Source organism: Notolepis coatsorum (genome assembly GCF_963971535.1).
Source record: "Notolepis coatsorum genome assembly, chromosome: 7".
NCBI classification, from domain to species: domain Eukaryota; kingdom Metazoa; phylum Chordata; class Actinopteri; order Aulopiformes; family Paralepididae; genus Notolepis; species Notolepis coatsorum.
The window spans coordinates 74588389-74612196 of record NC_140171.1 but is presented as its reverse complement, the minus strand read 5'-3'; the positions used below and the strand labels follow the sequence as shown (position 1 = coordinate 74612196).

The 23808-nt window shown below is 41.7% G+C and overlaps 1 protein-coding gene across 1 annotated transcript in view; it reads right to left on the bottom strand.

Moving 5' to 3' along the window:
- Positions 1 to 3596: 3596 nt before the first annotated feature.
- cplx2a (complexin 2a) overlaps positions 3597 to 23808 on the bottom strand; it is a gene marked incomplete at its 3' end in the record, with an annotated part of 51270 nt that continues 31058 nt past the window's right edge. Inside the window, exons 3-4 of the mRNA XM_084317992.1 lie at positions 18205 to 18383; positions 3597 to 3782 (exon numbers count right to left, since the gene is read on the bottom strand). Coding sequence (XP_084174118.1) covers positions 3597 to 3782; positions 18205 to 18383 — 365 coding nt within the window. The remainder of the gene's footprint in view (positions 3783 to 18204; positions 18384 to 23808) is intronic.

Here is a 23808-nt window from a genome sequence, read left to right as displayed (position 1 = left end):
AGACGGAGCTCCAAGTGCAAGTCAACATTCCCTTTAACCTCTTAAGCCCGACGGCTCCGGTACCGGTCCCAAAATGACATCACGTCATAAATCATGTTGATTTTTTTTTCTTCAAATGTATCCAAGAGTAAAGACCATAATCCTGTCAAAACAGCAGTCATAGTATATATTATCAACAATACGTTTGTTTACCAATAGGGTAAAGTGTTATTAGTGAGATTTTAGTTCATGGAATGTGTTTATAATTTAGCGAATATCCGCCATTTTGAATGAGCTAAATGTTGCCGATTGTAGTCATATGAGGAGAGGGCATCCAGAGCTCTCGATGAGTGTTTTGAAATTTCGAAAAACTACCTTTATGAATTATTTTTATTTATCTTATTTCTCTGGATTCTCTATCACAAAACTGAACGTTATTGGCATAGATTGGAGCGCAGTTACAGTAGTGTGTCTACCTTCTGTGAACATTTAGCAACAATCCCGTTGCAATCCGATCCAAAATGGCGGAGCCATATCCATTATAAGAATGGAACTTTACATACAGTAGATTTCATTCACGGTTCTTCCTGCACGCCTGGAGATACTAAATCGAAATTGAACTCTGCCATTTGAAAGAGGAGATTTGGCCGAGCCATAGATGTGCGAGTTGGCTATAATAAGGTAATTTATAGGCCTGGTATTCTATAATATTTCAAATCGCATGTGTCCGGATGGCAGAATTCAGTACTGTATCTACAAAACCTTCTGTTTAATCATCTTCCCTTTATTCATTTGCTTAGATGTTTTGTACACATGATCTCAAGAAGGTGCTGAATGAGCTCATTGGCAGTTTTTCACGTCATTTTTAGCATGGTGTTATTCACTGTCAAAGATGCAAAGACAAATCATAATTTATATTCTACTTTGTTTCATCACAATTTACTCAAGCCTAGTAACAGACACAATATTTCTGACACTGGGAAGTGGAGCAATCTTCCATTTATTTGTATGTATTTTTAGGCGGATTCTCCGAAAATAGGGCTAGGGCTTAACAGTTTAACCCAACCCCTGTGTCTTCTAATCCTAACATTAACCCGACCAGTGTTTTCTAATCCTAACATTAACCCAACCCCTGTCTTCTAATCCTAACCCAACCCAACTCCAGTGTCTTCTAATCCTAACATGAACCCAACCACAGTGTATTCTATAGTCCTAACATTAACCCAACTCCAGTGTCTTCTAATCACAACATTAACCCAACCCCTGTCTTCTAATCCTAACATTAACCCAACTCCAGTGTCTTCTAATCACAACATTAACCCAACCCCTGTCTTCTAATCCTAACCCAACCCAACTCCAGTGTCTTCTAATCCTAACATGAACCCAACCACAGTGTATTCTAGTCCTAACATTAACCCAACTCCAGTGTCTTCTAATCACAACATTAACCGAACCCGTCTTCTAATCCTAACATTAACCCAACCACAGTGTATTCTAATCCTAACATGAACCCAACCACAGTGTATTCTAGTCCTAACATTAACCCAACTCCATGTGTCTTCTAATCACAACATTAACCCAACCCCTGTCTTCTAATCCTAACATTAACCCAACTCCAGTGTCTTCTAATCCTAACATGAACCCAACCACAGTGTATTCTAGTCCTAACATTAACCCAACTCCAGTGTCTTCTAATCATAACATTAAACCAACCCGTTTTCTAATCCTAACCCAACCCAACCCCATGTCTTCTAATCCTATAACATTAACCCAACCACAGTGTATTCTAGTCCTAACATTAACCCAACCAGTGTCTTCTAATCACAACATTAACCCAACCCGTCTTCTAATCCTAACCCAACCCAACCCCATGTCTTCTAATCCTAACATTAACCCAACCACAGTGTATTCTAGTCCTAACATTAACCCAACCAGTGTCTTCTCAACAGCAGCAAAAAGGAGACAATGACACACGTTCTGTCAGTGAACAAGTTTTAAAGTTTTAAAGTTTTTATTGAATCTCAGGCAAAAACATACATGATGGTCCTTTATTGCTTATGGCATTCCATTCCGCGTACCAACGACTCTTTCTTACATCTAGACCAACGATGAGTAAAACAGAATCCAAGAGTCTAGCATTTAATTCTTTCTTTTTAAAACGGTTGTTTTTTTGCTGAGTAAGCAAATCATTAATCAATAACCAAAGTTGCAGTACTCACTTCAGAAGGGGATGAATTGATTTCTCTCTCTTTCTCTCATACAAAGGATGTACAATCTAGCCCTCAAACCCTCTTTCAAGTTGGTTATGTTTAGAAAGTTTAGATATTTTTCATTGATTCATATTTTTCTTCCCAGTAGATTCTCATGGCGGTGTATAACATATCATAGCTTTTTTGTTTTTGAAAGCTGAGTTTTGGCTGTATATGAACTGCTACTTGGTCATTTTTCATCAGAAAATAAAGAAATATAATTTAAAAAATCTGCAAATCTGTAAATAAAATGTCCTGAATGCATTGTTGTTACTGTTGATAGGAACCATTATTAGGCCTATATCGTCTTCATCATGATGAAGTGAAACCACATTCAAAATCAGAGTTATTGCCTTAATATTTTTGCGTGACAAAAAAGAGGAGAGAGAGAGGAAGGGTTATTGTACATATTTCACACAACAAACTTGACCAGACAAATGGCATGCAAGACATAAGAAGAGGGAAAGGGGGGTTCGACAGAGAACAGGGGAATAGAAAAATTTGTTAAACCCTACCACAGGAACAATGGGGGACTGGGTGAGTATGCGGGACAGGGGGGTCTCGACGGAGAGAATGTGTAACACGAACTATGTGTGTGCAAAGTTGACATAAATCTCAAGACACAGAATAACAACAAAACAGAATGTAGCCTTAGTAGTAACATTACACAATAAGAGTCTTCAGATTTCCTTTTTAAAGATAAAATATGGCTTATCTGGTTATTTTTCAATTATTATTTTTTCTTTTACACACAGACAGACAGACAGAGTATGAGTATTTCATAATTTTTATATCATCTTCCCACCTTGAGGCTTTTATACTCATTTATATTTATCTATTTATGTATGTATTCATTAATTTATTTACAAATAAATTGGGTGAAAAGTGTGGTGGATAAGGAAGATTATATTCAGTTTTGCGAAAGTTCTCTGCACCCACCGCAGAGAGGGGCTAAAAGAGTTATCTAAAACTTCTCAAACCTAGAAAGATAGACTATCTAGCATCGCGTCGTTAGCCCCCCTGCTTGCTAGCTAGCTAGCTACATTAGCGTAGCTTAGCTAACATTAACATCAGCCAAGCTAACGATCACCTGGTTGTTGGCCTAGCCTAGCCTACAGCTGCATTTACACTGCCGCCAACTCACATTTCATTTTTCCCACCAATGTAAGGCGGATATAATCTATTCATTACTGTTTTAAGTGTGAAAATTCCAATCCACATGGTTTGTAATTCTCCATTGTTCAGACAACAATAAAAAAGATCAGATCTGCGTCAAATGGGTGAAAGAAAATTTAATTTGAGCCGGAATTGACAATCCAGCCTATGTTAGCTAAGCTAAATAACGTTAGCGTTAGCCAGCTAGCTAGCCTACTTCTTCAACATGTCCTGCAGCGGGCCTGGAAGGTACTTCATCACTGTGTCCATGATGCTCCCCTCTTCCTCCTCCTCATCGCCACAGCCGGCCGGCACCAATTTTTTGGGTCTGGTCAGACTGCCCTCCGAAGGCTCCTCCACCGCATCTGGTTCCACCACCTCACGCTTCTTGATGCCATACTGGAGAGGAAAGGGGGAGGGAGGGAGGATAGAAAAAAAGAAAAAATTAAGTTAATTTCCTTTTAGAAGTTATGTCTCTGATATATTTTGGCTTGGAGATAAAAGATAACTTGTGTCACTTTCTTATCAAACACGGCTTCTTTTTTGGGTGTTGAGAGTTTTGCTAATGTCTTGTGGGTAATAGAGCGTCCCCATTTGCAGCTAGCATAGTGTGATAAGTCAATAGAGAGGCGAATATGCAGGAGTGGACCTAGAAGCATCCTCAATTAAGTGGGATTTTGCTATAGACCAGGTTATCAATTCAGACAGAAGAAAAAGGTTAGCTTGAAATCCCAAACATGCAAACCCCTTGAATCTCAAGGTGGTTGTACTCTAGCAGGCATTTGACAATGCTTGTCAAAATGTTCATATTGTGGGTATCGGGCTTGTTTGGGATATTGTACATGAGCGTGTGTGTGTGATTGTAGCTAATTAATCCATCTCTCTGAAGCCCAGAGCTGCTTGACATTTTGTGAGCAGCTGCTTCTAACCCTTCATCTCTCCCTCTGTCTTGGTCTGTCTCTTTCCCTCTCCCCCCTCTCTCTCACTCTCCCACTCTCTCCTTTGCTCTCTAACTTGCTCTCTCGTTTGTACTCTGAACCTTTCACTCACACTGTCTTTCAACTGAGAAATACAGGTACTTTAGGAAGTTTCAAAAATAGCATATTGTTCCTCAAGATCTCCGCTGCATAGAATGAAAGAGATACATGCATCAGTGGTATATACACTTCAAATATATTGATATTTTTTGTGTTTCACGTTTGTCTCCCATTTCCTCAATTTAGTCGTCATGCCAATTCCCTCCTGGTTGTTGTCCCGTCGGTCTGGGGAGGGTGTACTGTAGACTAACACATGCCTCATCCAATACATGTGGAGTTGCTTCTTTTCACGTAACCACCAGGGTCCCAGCCAAGTTTTCTTTCATGAACTTTCACTTATATACAATCTCTTTTGAGGACAATTAAGTTAATCTAAGCAAGTAATGTCTGTCATTTTGAGTAATTTTGTTGCCCCTCCTGCCGCTAATAGATTTAGTATTTTTTTATTCTGTTTTGGCTGTGGGTTGATGGGAGAAAGCTGTGCAGGGAAGCAACAAAACACCACTGGTAATGAGCGCTTAGGGAATCCCCCCCCCCCCCCCCCCCCCTCCCAGGGGAACTTTCCAGAAACGGGAGGGGAGGAGTAGGATGTGTTTCATCTCTAAAAATCACAGTATTCCCTAGCTACTCCCTCTTTCTGCCACCACCCCCCCCATATCTCTCTCTCTCAAAACTAACTTACCCTCGGTATTTGTAAATCATCAGTATGCAAAAGTATAATTTATACCCAAAATATAACAGAATTCAGAAGAAAAGCTGAATGAAAGTTTAAAATGTCAATATGTTGGCAAATCAGTTGCTCAATCAAATAAGCCTCATCTACTTTTACTGGTATAGTTTTCCCAGAGCTGGTGATGGAAGCAGCTAGGGAGTTTCACGTCTCGGTTCCTCTCTGTCTCTGCTGTAGCAACCATGCATCAGTTAGGCTACCTGAAGTGCACTATAGAATAGAATAGAATAGAATAGAATAGAATAGAATAGAATAGAATAGAATAGGTTTTAGTGACTTTTTCCTTACATTCGCGTGGGGTATGTCTGGGAGTGTTGCGTTCATTTATTTTAAATGTTTTGGACTTTATGGTGTTGTGTTGTCGGACCTTACAAATAAATTTGATTTGATTTGAACAGAATACTGCACTGCATTATGGTTAAAGTAGTGTTACTGCATTGCTGGCTCAACCATTAGATGGGAACACCACCCAGTTTAAAAATTCATACATGTTATTCCTATGGTCTAAGATGATAAACGTGAAAAACTCTCCCAAAGCCAGAAAATAGAGCACTCTAACTTGTGATGTCATCAGTTATATAGAGTGTGGGGCTGCTCCATAGATGGTGAATTGGGGGCCATAAAGGTGGTAAAGGTGACACTGAGGGGAATGTAGTATACAGTATATATTTTCTGTTTCAGAACTGAAAACACTACTTTAGATTCATGTTCATTCTGGTATCATGCTAAGTAGTGTGGGTTAACTAAAGTTGTAGTTGATAAAGCTAAAGTGTAACATGGCTGCAAGCAGAGCTTTTAGATTATTTGACCCGGATCAGACAGGGCGCTTTTTGTGTTAATATTTGACAGTGAAATAATTTAGGACCTGCTCAGAGGTCATTAATCGGCATGCATGCGATGCATGTATGCGATTCGTCTCTGCGATTAACCCATCCCGTCGTCCTTCCCCCCCAAGGGCAGCCGGGAGCAGACAGGCGCAACGTGAGCCGCGCCAGGGGACCAATCCATGTGCTCCTGTCCGTCTTCGTCAAGGACGCCACAGCGTTAGCGATCTTGTTGTTGTGCATGTTTTTCCATTGGGTTTATCTTATTGGGGGGGGGGGGGGGAACCCTTGCGAGCACGGGGAGAACATGCAAACTCCACACAGAAAGGCCTGGGAGATACCCCACCTGGGTAACTGGCATCATGGAAACCTGGTCCCCAAGCGGGAATCGAACCCTGGACCTTCTTGCTGTAAGGCGACAGTGTTAACCACTACACCACCGTGCCGCCTAGATGGGATGATGTGGATAAGGCCCTCCAGCCTTCTATTAGTAGAGTGTCTATCTGATGTCAGCCACCTCTTCCTCTCCACCCACAACCCACACTGAATGCTCCACCCCTTAGTATTGTGGTTAGGGTTGGGTACCTTTCACATTTGAACCGATACCGGTACCTACCTGTGAATCGATACCGGTACCCAACGGCACCTTTTTCCAGTACTTTAGTCTAAAATTGTTTTATTTCAATTCACTGCCAACCACAAGATTAGTCGGGTTAACTCGCCATGCGTTGCGTGCCAAGACCAGAGAAAACTTGGGTTTTAATAGTTATTTCTTTTATTAGCGATATCCATTCATTTTCATCCATCCAACCTGATGTTATCATTGGGAATGGGTCTGAGCTCGCAAAAGGGCAAATACCGCCGCCTATCGTCTCCCGGATGGTATTGCACATCATTGGATTGGATTGACTGGGAATGTGGCCAAGAGTTAGAACCCTTCTTGCTGTCTTGTCGTACAGAACTTGTAAGTCGCTTTGGATAAAAGCGTCAGCTAAATGACTAAATGTAAATGTAAATGTAAATGTAAATGTGCATCAAAAAAATAACTCCGGTCCGGGTCTTGCTTCTCGGGCAAGCAGTATCGTGTTACCAGATTGACTGAGGACCCTTAGAGCAGAGTCGATTATGTGTTTCGGACTATAACGTTGGATCAATAAACGCGATCGATATTTGGAAGGGCGATCAGAAATTGGATTAATCTTTTTGCAGAACATCTGATGTGAGGTAAGGAATCTATGTTACGAATCTTGGGTTAATCAGATGTTCCTATCACCGCCATTGCAGCGTGTGTGTGACGTTAGCGCTGAGCAAGTCACTGAATAAGCGATTTTTCAGCCCGCTTTTGTATTGTGCATAAGGACACATACTCTCGATAATCTAGCGTTTATTTGAAAACGATTAATAAATCAGCAGAAAAATTACAACGTGTTTTGTGTATTCCAGTAAAGGGCGATTATCGCTGGAATTACTAGAACTCTCCAAAACTATACTCGTATTCAAAACGGTATAAAACGTAAATGTACTGATGAAAAAACAATCCGTTTTGTACATGTTGACTGCAAGCAAGTCATTGATAAGCGACGGGTGTATTAGACCCATAGCCATAAGTTAACCCATTCTCTGCCACCACTTTGATCATCCTAAACCATTCTCTGCCAGTACTATAAGTCTATGGAGATGTTCACCTTCTTTGCAGGGCTATAACTTTTTAAATTGTATTGCTAAATTGACATTACTATGGCCCATTCAACATCGATTAGCTATCGTTCAGGATGTAGGAACGTTTAACTTTTTCATTCACACATTCATACGAAAATACCGTCTAGAGTATAAATATGTTTTTATCGTTTTCTGCAGTATTTCCTAGAACGTGAGATATAGACATAAATGCATATATTACATTATCAAATGCCGTTTGATACCGATCAACGTTATATTAAAAATTTCAACTGTACATGGTCCTAAGCGTTATGACTGATCATCCGCGGGTGAACGGAGGGGGGGGGGGGGGTCGTTTATAATTCCGTGACCGTCGTTAAATGATTTATGTAGTATGGGTGATATATAGATCAGAGCAGTTTGTATCGAAAATAATAAAGAAAAACGCTGAAACTTACGTCAGCTTCCTCGTAGCGTTGGGCGATGAGAGTGGATCAAACAGATCCCAGTTATGTGATGTGGATCGATGCGATCCAGTTCCGGTTTGTATAATACTAATATACGCCCAAATCATGTGGATTATTGAGTTATGGCAAATATCCATATCCACGGTGTGTGTCTTGAGTCCAGGGACGATATACGAGTGGCCGGACGGAATAGGGAGACGCACCGGTATCACAAGAGATCCACTTCCGGTTGCAACTCGCCGATCAGCCACCAGGTGGCGGTATTGAAGCGTTGCAGAGTTGTGATGGCTCCCGCAGCATATGACAAGGCTCCGTGGGTGAAATATGAATTCCATGACGAAAATATGAAATATGAACTTGAAACACGCTGTACAGCGATATTGGCAGACAACGCATGGCGGGCAATAACGCTGAACAGCGATTTTGGCGGGGAATGGGTTAAGATATAGTTTAAGCGTTCGCAAATTTCCCCGTCCTCCCATTGACTAAAGCGATGGCACGGAACGGCCTATTTTGGGCATAGGGGCGTGGCTCTGAATGTGTTAACACTTTGGCGTCCCCAGTCTTGCGGTGATTTATGCCTCATAGGACAGCGGTTTGTTTACAAACCTATGTACTTTCTAAGAGATATATATATCATTTATAGTATTGCTAGTATTGCTGTCCATTCGCATTGTCACTTGAGTGCATAAACCGTGCCTTCATAATGGCTTAAAGAAAATAAAAATCCATCGGTTGGTTGTCATTTTATAGCGTCGTGAATATAAGGTTTATCGCGCTTTTCGTCTAGTCTTTTTTCCAGGAAGCTAGATAATAGGCTAAACGTTGGCGTCGTTATATCAAACGCCATTTCTGCTGTATATATACGAATGAAATAAAACAAACTGCGTAGCATCCGGACTCTTACAGAGCATCTATGGATGAAATGGGGGCGGCGGGGAACGGCGATTAGTATTATTGATTAGCAATATAGTGTGCGTTCAATCAGCCATGTTCACTGATCATCACGTTAGGTTTTAAAACAATGTCCAATCCAGCTGTAATTTGGGGGAATAGTGTCCTACCGTCAGGCCATGTGATCGCCGGCAGCATTTCTTCATTAGTCATCGGATTCTGGTAGATCAATATGTACATTGGCTAATCATAAATCCCATTATTCCAGGCTGAAAAATACGTTCGGTAACTGGATCAAAGATGGAGGGTCTTCGTTTGGAATCAAGGCTCATATGATCCGCCCACAGGACTGTAAAAGAATTTCTTTTTAAATCCCCTCAATGATACTGCAGTGGAGCGATGGCGCCCCTAAGCGGATCTGGCCGGTAGTGCATGTTTCGAAAATCAAATATGTGGGTAGGGCATGGATCTCGATAGCGGACGTTAATAGCGTTATAAATATGGAATAAAACAATAACAACTTGCCACGAGTATATACGAGTATATACGTGGCTCTGGTCCACAACGCATGGAATCGAAAAACGTATATACTCGTGGCTGGTCCTTAAAGTGTTAAGGGGATGCAGACCAGAGAAAGACTTTCGTCTTGTTTACATCAGGGTGCCACATTTTCAATTCATAATGAATTGTAAGTAAGGGTGCAATTAACACCGTGCAATCCATTCTTTGTGGATCCCGCCCACAGTCTTTTGAAGCTGCAGACCGCATCCACAACCTTAGATGAAAACTCATCACATGGTTTTGACCGGATGGTACTGATGAAAGCATCATTTTTGACAGCACTCTCTTCTTATCCACCTATTTAAATAATCCACATGTTTTCCTGTGCCAAAAGACAGTTCAGTCAATATTTGCGAACCACTCCAATATTCTCCTCTTAGGTCGCTTTCACACCAGAGCTGTTTGGTCCGGACTATCGGACCAGAATTCGATAGTCAGCTTTTTTGGGTTTGTGTGAATGCGCAGTCGAACTCTAGTGCGGACCAAACACGCAAACTCTGGTCCGCCAAAAAACATAGGTCTCGGTTCGCTTCATCGGACCAAACGCGGACCAAATATAGGAAGTCACCTGATAAACTGTGCATCTTGGGTAGAAGGAAGAAAAAAACACTGCGGCTTATTATTATTATTATTATTATTATTATTATTATTATTATTATTATTATTATTATTATTATTATTATTATTATTATTACCGCGGCGCGCGGCATTCACTGCAAAACAAGCACACTGTAAACATGTCTCCTGATAAACTGTGCATCTTGGGTAGAAGGAAGAAAAAAACACGGCTTATTATTATTATTATTATTATTATTATTATTATTATTATTATTATTATTATTATTATTATTATTATTATTACCGCGGCGCGCGTTCATTCACTGCAAAACAAGCACACTGTAAACATGTCTCGTGGACAGACTTGGGCGAATGATGAAGTGAAAGCCCTGATCGACATATGGGCAGAAGACCAAATAAAACAGCTGCTTGTGGGCACTCACAAAAACAACGAAGTGTACAAGTTGTTTAGCGAGAGGATGGCGGTAATGGGTTATAATTGAACGATGGATCAATGCCACGTCTCTGCTACTATCACGCTGTTTGTGTTTTCGCGGATTTCACTTCCTGAAGGGGAGGGATTTCCACTCTCCATTGTGTCCAATAGACCAGCGCCCTTTTCGACCGCGTGACATTGTTCAGAAAGTTTGGTGCGCTTGACAAATTGCAATGTGAATGCAGACGAACCAAATGACGAATGCAACAATGTTGCAACTTCACCACCAGAACCGCACTCAGGCCCCGTTTAGACGAGCGTTTTGTGAACAGAAACCGCAAAAGTCATCTTGCGGTTTCACTTTTAATTTTACGTTTAGACGAGCGTTTTGGAGTGGAATTCTCCGTGCAGACGACGCTGTAACGACGGAGACCCGCTGTCACACGATTGGCGCATATGTCACATGACGTGCTGTGAAGACCCGCCCTACTCTGCCTCTGATTCGCAGACTGTGGATGGGGAATGTGATTGCACCAAAGCAGAGTCACTCACAGACAGTGATCCACTCACGCCGCAGGACAGATTCTTGTGTATTTAATAACCCTTTCACTGCCACACGACAGCCGGTTGTGTGATAGTAAAGGGGTAACCTTCTGTCGTGTGGCAGTGAAAGGGTTAAAAGTACTGCCAATGTAGCCTTCAGGTGATCTCCGTTGATATAAGTCAGACATACTTGCTTTGTTTACGTCTCGGCTACTGGCGCATACCTGCTACCTGTGACGTAAGCAGTACGCGCGACCAGAGCCGTGACAACCCGTTCGTCATCGTTTTAACAGATTTATACGTTTTGATAGTTTAGACGAGATCGCAAAGCTTTTGCGTTTCTAGGAATTCCACCCTGGAAGGTAGTCTCACTTTTTTGCGGTTTCACCCCGTAAAAACGCCGTTTCCGTATAAACGAAAGGCACATCCGCAAAAATATTTTTGCGGATTCACCTGCTAGCGTTTCCGTCTAAACAGGGCCTGAGTCCACCAAAACTATATGTGAAAGCGCCCTTAGAGACCAACGGGACCACCGGTGATTCAAACAGCTCTGCCCGGCGTTGCTGCAGCGTTGTTGTCAGGCAGATTGGGCTGACGGCTTCATTTTCATTTTCACCCAATCAACGAAATTATTTCATATTCTTGATCCTGAGAATTTCCCCTTTAACACTTTGAGCGCCAGCCGTGTTTTCCTTTTTACCCCCTTGAATGCCACCATCCACGGCCAATGTTAACGTTAATATCGCCTAATCTATGTTTTAAATTATGGCTATGTGTCTAATCTGCCCGTCGCTTATCAAAGAATCATTTTCCAGTCAACATTGTCAAGGCAGATTGTATTTTTATCGCTTCATTTCCGTTTGATAGCATTTTGAAAATCACCCGTTTTCGGGGAAAAAACAACCCATGCCTATGATAATCGCCTTTTACTGGAATATTCCAGAACGTTGTCATTTGTCGGCCTATTTATGAATCGTTTTCAAATAAACGCTAGATGATCGATAGTATATGTGTGCGCACGCACGCTCGTGCCGTGCGCTGATAATCGCTGCTCTTATTTCCTCATGGCTTTTACAGTCAAAACAGCCATATCACATAAACGCTTATATATCCGTGAAAACGAGTCTGATTATCCTAACACTGATAACATAGATTCCTTACCTGAGGTCAGATGGTATCCAAATGGTTTATTCCAATTTCCGATCGCCATTCGAAAAAAATCGATAATTGTATTGATCCATCGTGTGTACAGTATAACCCATATTCGCCGTGGCTCAGAGGCTCCAGAATGAACTCTGGTAGACCCCGGCTGCATCAGTGAGAAGTAAAATGTGGAGTCAGAAATCCGTTCTCCCATTCACTTTCATTGAGTCCATTCCAAAAGGGTGATTTACCATCTGGGAGACGATAGGGGGCGCTTTTTTCACATCTGAGTGCCGGCGGTCCCTGGATCTCCAACGGTAGGCTTGCGTGATGCAATATGATTTCAGATCGCTAATAAAAAAAATAAATAAAAAAAAAACGAGAATACTCGTGACGTGGCATTCAACGGTCGGGCGTAAACCCGAGAAAAGCCGTGAGTGCAGGGAGCTCCCGTAGCTCACCGCATATCTCGCCGCTATTTCTGCGTCGGGGAAAACCGTGCTCGTCACGGATCTGGGGGACACGAGTTCGATTCCCGGACCCGCCGTCATTTCTCAGAATGTCGTCCCCTGCTCTACATCCCATTTCAACCTGTTTCTGTCGGTCATGCTTGACCAGAAAAGCGATAAACGCTAAAAAATTAAGTAAAAGAAAAAAAGAAAAAAAGGCCGTGAGTGCCATACAAAGTGTTAAAGGAAAACTCCAACATTTTGGGAAATTAGCTTATTTAACATATTCCCTGGAGTTAGACAAGAAGATACATACCTTTTTTGTCTCTGTGCGTGCATTTCGCTTTTGGAACAGTTGCTCCGTTAGCGTAGCTTAGCTTCATCACTGGAAGTGGGGGGGGGGGGCGGAGCCTGACGTTCCCTACAGGGTCTTACAGTCACCAAATACAACTCCAAAACGTTCCTGTAAACATGTTGTGACCTGTGTATTCACCACGTGGAGAAATAAAAAATTATTGAATTAGACAATTACGTTTTATAAGCAAATATACTCTGAACTATTTTTTGCCTAACCACTCAGTCAGTGGTTTCAACGTGAAGCCGTGTTTGTTGATGTTCTCATTCCTTCAAAGGATCCGAACCGATTGAAGTTTATGGATACCATGACTTAAAATCCTCTTACCTTGACGATTAAAAGCCTCCCCAATTTAGAAAACAGTAATCCAATGGCTGGTATTGATAATATAATACTAACTACTGCACGCTCGGAGCTAACCGGAGCTAACACAGAACAGGATGGTAAAGCAAATATAATGACTTCCTTTCTGGGGTTTTCAAAATAAAAGTGCGACGTTTATAGCAGCGGAAAACGTTTATTTTGTACATTATCTAACGTTAACACGAACCTAAACTAACGTTACAACTAACCTTAGTTTAGGTTCGTGTTAACGTTAGATAATGTACAAAATAAACGTTTTCCGCTGCTATAAACGTCGCACTTTTATTTTGTAAACCCCAGAAAGGAAGTCATTATATTTGCTTTACCATCCTGTTCTGTGTTAACTCCGGTTAGCTCCGAGCGTGCAGTAGTTAGTATTATATTATCAATACCAGCCATTGGATTACTGTTTTCTAAATTGGGGAGGCTTTTAATCGTCAAGGTAAGAGGATTTTAAGTCATGGTATCCATAAACTTCAACTTCAACTTCAAAAAATAGTTCCGAGTATATTTGCTTATTAAACGTAATTGTCTAATTCAATTATTTTTTATTTCTCCATGTGGTGAATACACAGGTCACAACATGTTTACAGGAACGTTTTGGAGTTGTATTTGGTGACTGTAAGACCCTGTAGGGAACTTCAGGCTCCGCCCCCCCCCCCCCCCCCCCCCCCCCACTTCCAGTGATGAAGCTAAGCAACGCTAACGGAGCGACTGTTCCCAAAGCTAAATGCACGCACAGAGACAAAAAAGGTATGTATCTTCTTGTCTAACTCCAGGGAAGATGTTAAATAAGCTAATTTCCCAAAATGTTGGAGTTTTCCTTTAAGAGCATGTTAGTCTCGTTCTGTAAGTCCCAGGGATGGCTTAATAGGATTGTTCTAAAGTCTGAGTAGACATTTGGAGCAACCAATCGCGGCAGCAATAGAGGCAAGTGGGGCTTTCTGTAAACACTCGCCAGGATTAGTGACTCGCTCTTCATTTTGAAGGGAACATTGTAAGTACGGATACGGTAAGAACAACGTCGTTGTTGAACATATTATAGGATTTGTTCAGTTTCCAACTGTTTCTAGTGTTTGTGAAAATGTTTTTGCGGTAATTTTGGTGAATATTTTCGCTCCAGCAAACAATTCAATGTGCCGCGGCGCCTTAACGAAAACAGCCCCGAAAAGCAGCCTTCATCACGCCGTGCATGCAGGGCCTCGTGCTGGCGTTTGCCCTCCAATTGTCAGAGCCTAAGTTTGTTTTTCAAAAAAAAATATTCGCTGTTATTAGTGTATTAACTACTGATATTATCCTAAGTCTATTTTTTTTATTTGATGAACTCAGGCCCCAGATGGAAAGAGATGGGATTATGCAGCGCACTCAAGTGAAAGAGAGCCCTTCCGGTAAAACCTGTAGTGCGGCCACAACTTTTGCTAGCTCACTCCCAGCCCCTCGACTGATCCCACAGACCCCCAATGATGAGACTGTCAGGTCAGCAGAGATAGAGAAAGCAGTGTTACCTCTAGGAAGAGAACGGGGTAAGTTTGAATAAAACGTTTAACGCACACATTAACTCATTCTGCCCCGGAGCTTAATCCGCGAGATGGCGCTAGTACGCCACCGCTGTAAATCAATGGGGGACTGCGAGATTTGCGAGTGCTTAAAATATATCTTAAATTATAGCTATGGGTCTAATACACCCATCGATTATCAGTGAGTTGCTTCCAGTCAACATGTACAAAACGGATTGTTTTTTCATCTGTACATTTCCGTTTTATAGCCTTTTGAATATGAGTATAGTTTGGGTGCTTCTGAGCAATGCCAGAGAAAGACGCGATAATAGCGTTTTAGTGGAATACAGTAAACACATTGTAATTTTTCGCCTGATTATCGAATCTTCCTGAAATCAACGCTAGATCATCATTATTATCCTTCCTCGTGCAAGCATGCAATGTGGTTTAGACCGGCGCCCCCCCCCCCCCTGCTGCCACCAACGGCACACAGCCACACATACACACACAGGGACAGCATCGATCGGGGTAGAAATAAATATCAGATCAACGATCAAATGTATATATAGTGTTCTTACCTTGTATCTGATGTAATGAAAAAGAAATAATCCAATTATCTGATCGCCATTCCAAATACTGCTCGTGGAGGTCCGTACCACATTACCGACCGTTTCACAATGACGGGCGGGCGGGGTTACTGTTCCAATGCATCGTTGTATCTGCCTACCTCGCCGGAGCACCTAAACCCCGCCTGCACGGCTCGGATCGTCCCAGAAAAGAAACGACACCATTCCCAGTGGAGTGCAATACCCGCTGGAAGGCATAGGCGGCGGTATTTGCCCTTTTGCGAGCTCAGACCCATTCCCAACGATAACATCAGGATGGATGGATGAAAATGAATGGATATCGCTAATAAAAGAAATAACGATTAAAACCGGACTATACTCGTGATTGGCGCTCAAGTGATGGCGAGTTAACCCGACTATCATCGTGACTGGTGCTGAATGAGTTAAATGATCAGATAAATAATAATGTAATAGTAAAAAAATATATTATTTACTTTTTATTTCAAAAGTTTGTGAATATAGTTTAATTCATTCATTCAGAACTTTTGAACAATAGATGATATATCTAGTCTGTCAACTGTTCTATATTGCCCACAAAATTGTCGAAGCTTTTTAATCCCATGTCAGTGAAGTGGTTTTGTTTACATTTGTTTGTTTGAAGCTCAAGTTCAACTCAAAAGATTGCTGTACATATTGTAACGACCCTGGGATTTGGGGTGACGGGTCAGCCGAGCTGTCACTCTGCACTCTACCAACCTGGGGCTGGTGGCGACGCTATTGGTCGCGTGAGCCTGGGGTTGGTAGAGGGGAGGGGGGCAGGGGCTGACTTGGGGGAAAGGTATAAGAGGGTGTGGCACCTAGGGTGCGCTCTCTTGGTAGTATGGGAAGTTCAAATGGAGACCACGTGGAGCAATGAGAGGTGATGCACCCAGAGTTGTACGCTGTACGTGTGATAATTGTGAATAAACAGCTAAGTGAGAAATAACCCCTGAGTCGGTGAGTCGTCAATAACGGAAACGTTACAATATGAAGAATAATCACAATAATAATCATGATAATTACACACATATTTTATATAATTTGAAAGTCCTAGTTGTTATCTTCAATATGGTACCATATATGAGGTACTTTGAACATGTCCACTAACAAATATTCCATAACAAACCCATGAAGTTCAAGTTCAGGAAGGTTTCAGATTTTTCAGTAGGTTCTAGAGGGTTAAGCTAGAAATCAGAGAGAGAACCCTCATATTTACTTGAATGTTACAGTAAATCTAGGGCTGTTCCATAGACTAGGGATGGGCAAAACTCACAAAACTATTTGAATATGAATAAAAAAAAAACTCTCCCAACATATAATTTTGTTTTTACTTAATAGCAAACGTGACATAATCAAACAAGCAAGCTAGCTGGCTGCTGTCATTGCTAACATCTACAGTAGATATTTGCGAGTTGCAGCAGGCTAACATTATTTCCAGGAACAAAAGCATTGATTCCGAAAGTTACATTGTTGATGATTGAAATGTCTGAGCTTCTAAGTTAACGTTTTGTTTTTATTTAATAGCTAACATGAGATAATCCAACAAGCGAGCTAGCTGGCTGCTGTCATTGCTAACAGCTAACACTAACAATCAACGACCAAGCTAGCGTATTTCCGGCAACAAAAGCATTAATTCTGAAAGTTACATCACTGATGCTTGAAATGTGTGAATTTAGTGAAACAACCAAATGTGTTTTTTGTCCTCCTAACGTTAGATTACGTTTATACGCGGTCCTCTGTAGATGACGTGTGTACGCAAGCAGGTCAGAGCAAGGTCCTGTCGACTACTAGCCAAAAAGCAGCAGGAAGATAGGTCATGTTATGCATTTAATGGATGTCCATTGTAAAATATATGGGGGGAGCAAAACGTTTGCAACGTGAAAAATACTAATTAAGCATCTGACACAAACGACGATGACAGTGAAGCCTCTATCAGTGCCAGTAATGGATGAACACAAAACAACACAAACTGGATGTAAGATCAGGGCAAACACCTCCCATGAGTGGAGAAGGTCTGAAAAAGCTTGTGACTGGGTATATCATCAAGGAGATGTTACCTATTTCCACAGTTGACTTGAGAAAACACGCACAAAGAACAATGTCAAGCTGCTAACAGAAGAATACATTTGCTAGCTACCTTGAGAGAGATTATGCGGTGATGAAAGCTCATTTGAAGGCCACACTCAAAATAACAGCAGAAGCTTAACTGGGTTGTACATTACTTTTTTCAGAAGGGTAGTACATAGTTACATAACAAATTACAAATTACTTTTATACAAAGTAATCAGTAAAGTAAATTTGAGTTTCTATGTAGCTAATTAGATAGTTAGTTACCCGTTTTATTACCTTATCCATTATACCTTGCCTTGTGATTTCCCTCTAGCTAGTTGATAGGGTTGGTTGGTTAGTTAGTTAGTTAGTTAGTTAATTAGGTAGTTAGTTAGTTAGTTAGTTAGTTAGTTAGTTAGTTAGTTAGTTAGTTAGTTAGTTAGTTAGTTAGTTAGTTAGTTAGTTAGTTAGTTAGTTAGTTAGTTAGTTAGTTAGATGTAGTATTACCATATTTCTGATGCCTTGCCTCGTGTTTTCCCTCTAGCATGTTGGTTGGTTAGTTAGTTAGTTAGTTAGTTAGTTAGTTAGTTAGTTAGTTAGTTAGTTAGTTAGTTAGTTAGTTAGTTGGTTAGTTAGTTAGCTGTATTATTACCTTATCCCTGATGCCTTGCCTCATGTTTTCCCTCTCCATCTCCATCTTGGCGTACTTGTCCTTCCTCTCCTCTTCCTGCTGCCTCAGAGCCTCCTGTCGCTCTTCCTCCTTCTTGGCTGCATCAGGGTCCTCCTCCTTCTCCTCCCCACCCAACATCTTCCCCACATCAGGGGGGCCACCTGGGGGAGGGAGAGAGAAAGGGGAGGAAGAAAGAGAAGGAATGGAGGTAGAGAGAGGAATATGTCAGATGAACTCATCTATCCAATGGGGCTTTATGTTTGATAAATTAAGAATTGAATCAGACAGGCCACTTGAACAAAGAGATAGACAGAGTAGTAAGACAGATATCAAAATGAGACCCCCCCCCCCCCCAAGACTTAGAAACATAGAGACAAGCAAAACAACATATATGTTTTATTTTCTAAGCTATAACTGGAAGGAACAAATCAATACAATTTAACCACAAACCACTTATTTACAAAAACATATGCCTGGGATATTTTGCTCACACAATACCTTCTCGCCGTCGGAGGCGCAATGGTACACATCAAAGTAAATGACACAAAAGAAAAGTTTCTTGTCTCAGTGAGTCAGAAAAGAAAAACCGTAAAGTGCTGAGTAGAAACCTGTCAAAATGAATTCATTCTTTTCATCTCGGAGAAGAAGGGAGAGGGAGGGAGGGGAAGAGAGAGGGTCAGAAGGATTTAGGGGGAAAGAATAGAACAGATAAGGATGAAAGAGGTGGAAAGAGAAGAGAGGATGACAGAGGGAGGAAGGGAGGATGGAGAGGGAGAGGGAAAGCGGGGGGTGAAAATGTACTGAAATGAAAAGACGATGAGGGAAAGAGAAAGATATTTAGAAAATGGGGGCACATAAGTGAGAGAACAAGAGATGGGGAAAGGAGAAGAGAGGGAGAGAGATGAAGAAAATGGGTTGTGTGTGTCTGTGAGAGAGAGGGGGAGAGAGTGAGCGAGAGATAGAGAGAGACAGATTGAGAAAATGGGAAGTTATAGGAAAAAGTGAGAGATGGAATGAGAGAAAAATTAGGCAATGGAAAGGTATGTGTGGAGAGAAAGGGTGCATAAGTGAGGTAGACTGAAAGAAAGAGAGATGGGAGCAAAGGGGGAGAGAGAGAGTCTGTCAGAAAGCATAGCGTCCAATTAGCTGAGCTGTTCCAGTTAGAGGGATTACCCCACACAGCTGTCTAACACACTGCTGCAGGATGAAGAGAAATGGAGAGAGAGTTATGGGGAGAGGAGACACAGCTGTCTAACACACTGCAGGAAGGAGAGAAAGAGGGGGAGAAAGAGAGAGAGAGAGAGATATGAGGAGAGAGGCACTGAGGGAGGATGAGATGCAGCTGCCTTGCTGCATGAAGAGGGAGAGAGAGCGATAGAGAAAATGAAAGAGAGAGAAAGAGGAGTGCTGAGGATAGGAGGATCGAGAGGAGGGAGAAAGGGGGGCTCACAGAGAAGCCACATGTGTAATTTTCACCTCTTCCCGTGTGATTTCAAACGTGTTCATGGACCACTTCACGTGTGATTCACACATTGCCATTACATGATTTCACATGTGTCATTCACATACAGTAGCTAGCTCATATGAAGGAATTTAAATCCAACGTGAAAGCAAAGTTTCACATGTGACACCATCAAAATGTCACATGGACACATAAGAGCGTATGGATGGAATCATTGTAAATTACAATAGGTCAGCAACAAAAACTCGACTAAGGGACGGCCTAACGCCACACAGGTTATGCTAGCATAGCAAACACAGCAGAGTATGCTATTCATGAAATGTTTGAAAACAGCCCGAACAAAGTTTGGTTTGAAAAAACCAAGATACTCGATCAAACTATCACATATTATGGAGAAGAAGTCCGGTATTTATGAACAAAAGGAGATATTAACATATATTGCCTCTACAACTAGTTTCATAAAACATATAAAGCAACTATAAATATAATTTTTTCAAATGTTTGTACAAGCTGCATCACGTGTATACCAAGCTACTGAATAATTTTTTTCTCTCAAAATGACATATTCCCTTTACGCACACTTTTTTTCACCTTTACTTGTAGTTACTGCCACCAAATTTTACACAGTGCTTCTTAACAATTTTTTTTGTATATCTTTTGTCCTTTCCATTTTATACAGATTAACCCTGACTAACCCCCCCCCCCCACCCCTTAATAAACGGACTTCGCTTCTGGTTCCCTGAAATGGAAATTACAGATTGTGAGCACGGTACACTAGCTGTCTGACAGCAGGACACTAGCTGAGAAAGAGAGACAGCGTTCCTGTGATTGCAGCAGCCCCCCGGTGCTGTTCGCTAGCTGGCCTGCCGTAGTTTTTTGACTCATCAGCGTAAAAAAAGAACTGCAGCAAAATGCAGAGGGATAAAGAGAGGGAGGAGGGGAGGCATATGGAGAGAGAGTGGAGAGAGGTGCAGAGAGAGTATTAGTGCAGGGAGCATAGAGGGGGAATACAGGGAGACAGAAGAGCGAGAGAAAGAGAAAGAGAGAGAGAGGGAGACAGACAGACAGAAAAGTGGAGAGAGATGAGAGGAAGATTAGGTGGGGACATTGATGAAAGAAACAACTAGAAACACTGCCTTGCGCTTGTATGCCTCCGCCAACCAGTAGCCACTAGCCAGTGTACTTTTTTTCACTGTGATGTGCTGGTGGTGCTATCAAGGCTTGGAGGTCAGCAAGATGGACAGTGTGGAGGCAGTGGAAGAGAGGAGGACGAGTGTGTATACACATAATAATTCTTGAGTTATGGCAAAAAATATGTTTTGTGAGGTCACACTGACCTTGGCTTTTGACCTTTGACCACCAAAATAAAATGATTTCATCCTTGAGTCCAAGTGGACATTTGCCACATTTGAAGACATTCCCTTGAGGCGTTCCTGAGATATTGCGCTCACAAAAGAATGGGACGGATGTGAGGTCACGGTGACCTTGACCTTTGACCACCAAAATTTGCAACAGCAAGCAATGGGGTTTATGGGAAATGTGGTATTATCATGAGGATTAGGCTACCAATTGTTGTATAATTTGTTTATTGTAATTATACCAAGGTATCACAACTAATGATATATTATATGATACTAGGGCTGACCTTCGATTTTTTTTTGGCATTCGAAGCTTCGGGGCCGAGATTCGATTTTAATTCGAAGCTTCGAGATAAAAAAATATATATATATTAACTTAAAAAAAAATATATAAATTTGTTTTTCCCGAACGAAGCTTTGAAGTATTTAAGACAGCCCTATATGATACATTCTCATATTTTTTTCATCTTTCAATTGAACAAAGAAAGGAGATGAGGAAAGGAAGTGAGTATAAAGAGAGAAGGAGATGCAGATAAATGGACAGAGAGACAGACATAGATAAAGAGATAGAAATGGAGGTATAGTGCTGCTGCAGCCTGGATAGAGACGGCTCGCACTGCAACATCTGTTTAACCATAATTAATTTACACATGTGCATGTATGTGTGCATGCATGTGTGTGTGTGTGTGTGTGTGTATGTGTGTGTGTGTGTGTGTGTGTGTGTGTGTGTGTGTGTGTGCGTGTGTGTGCGCACATGCATGCATGTGTGCGCATGTGCTTGTGTCTGTGAATGTGCATGCACTTACCTTATGTGTGGGTGGGTGTGCAGGCTGTCTGAATCTATCGTGATAGACGCAGGCGCACAGTATATGTAACTTGACAGGCATGCCATTGCTTATGTGTGTGAGAGAGAGAGAGAGAGAGAGAGAGAGAGAGAGAGAGAGAGAGAGAGAGAGAGAGAGAGAGAGAGAGAGAGAGAGAGAGAGAGAGAGAGAGAGAGAGGAATGAATGTGTGGGTGGGCCTGTGTGTGTATGTGAATGTACAGTATGTGTGATTTAAAGCATGCACGCCTGAAAAGGTAGCATTGTGTGTGTGTGCTTGTGGGTATGTACATTATATGTGTCCATGAATGCATGCGGTTATGATGAATTATGTGTATATAAGTCTTTACTCTGTGCATGTGTGTAAATGCATGCATACATTTAACACATTGGGGACGAACCATGTATTTATACGTGCTTCGAATCCATGCGTTGTGGACAGAATCACGTATAAAGCCGTGGCAAGTTGTTATTGCTTTTATTCCATTTTAATAACCTGTTCAAGGTCGCCGAGCGGCACTGCAGATTTGCAATACTCTATGAATTCTACAATATGCAATACCGGCCAGATCCTCTTAGGGGTGCTATCGCGCTACTGCAATGAGCCCTGTGGGCGAACGGATAACTTTTTTTTTTCTTTCAATGGAGATTTTTAGTAGCCGGATTCTGAATCAGCATCCTGTACCTTGGATTACGTTTCGAATCGCAGATTTCACCATGCAATAAGGGGATTTATCATCAGCTAATGGACATATCGATCTACCAGATGGCGATCGATAACGGGGAAATGCTCGGGAGTATCCCACCGGCTCATGGTAAGATCTTTTTCACATAAATTACAGCCCGATCAGAGCTTGCTATGATACGATACGTACGATACGATCAGCGTATGTGGCTAGTTAGACGAACACTGTTATTGGTAATCAATAATAATAAACGACGTCCCCCCCCCCCCCCCCCCCCCCCTTCATGCATACATGCTTTGGGACAGTCCCGATCATATGCAGTTTTAGTTATTTCTGTAGCATCTGTAAAACGGAAATGCCATTGGATATAACGTTAGCAGCTATTAGCCATTTGTCTAGCTTTCCAGAAAATATACTAGCCCAAATCCGCTATAAAGCTTATATTCACGGCGCTATAAAATGACAACCTATTGATGCATTTTTTTTTCTTTAAGCCATTTTGAAGGGACGGTTTATGAACTCAATTGACAATGAGAATGGACAGATAGCAATACTATAAAGTATAGATTTAGCTCTACGAACAGCCACAGGTTTGTTTACAAAAGCTGGTCCTCAACCATTATATTAGACGGGCCCCAGTGGTCGCGAAAGTGTTAATGAGATTGATGATGTGTTCATATGTGTGTGTATGTGTTTGTTTGTGTGTGTATGTCACACTCTATCCCTGCCTGTCTACTCTCTCTCTCTCTCCTCTAATTACAAGCATGGAGTCAGGTGTGTGGGAGCCAGAGGAGCAGCTGATTGACATCTGCTTGCTGATAGCTCCACCTATATAGACCTGGGTCAGATCAGCCATCATCATGCTGCCAGATTGTAACTTTGTCAGTCTTAGGCTGAGGTTACACTTACAGTAGGGTGTTTTTAGTTTCGTTTTCAAAATGAGTTTCACTTTCCCGGTCGCAACGTAGTGGCAGCCGAGTTAGACATTCGTTTTGCAACCTGAGCACTTCGTTTTGCCTCCTGAGCACAGTGATGTAGTACAATGCCAAAGCAGTAGGTGGCAGTAGGTGGCAAACATGAAGGCAATTTTCAACCAATCAGAACTTGAATATGCCAATACACTTCCTGCAAAAAAAATATACAAGTCGCCATCTTTAAATGCCTCCTTGAGCTATTTAGCCACTGTAGCACTTATTTTTCAGCAAAGAACGTGCAATAAACAAAACGGATACATTCACTGTGTTCATCATTTGTTGAT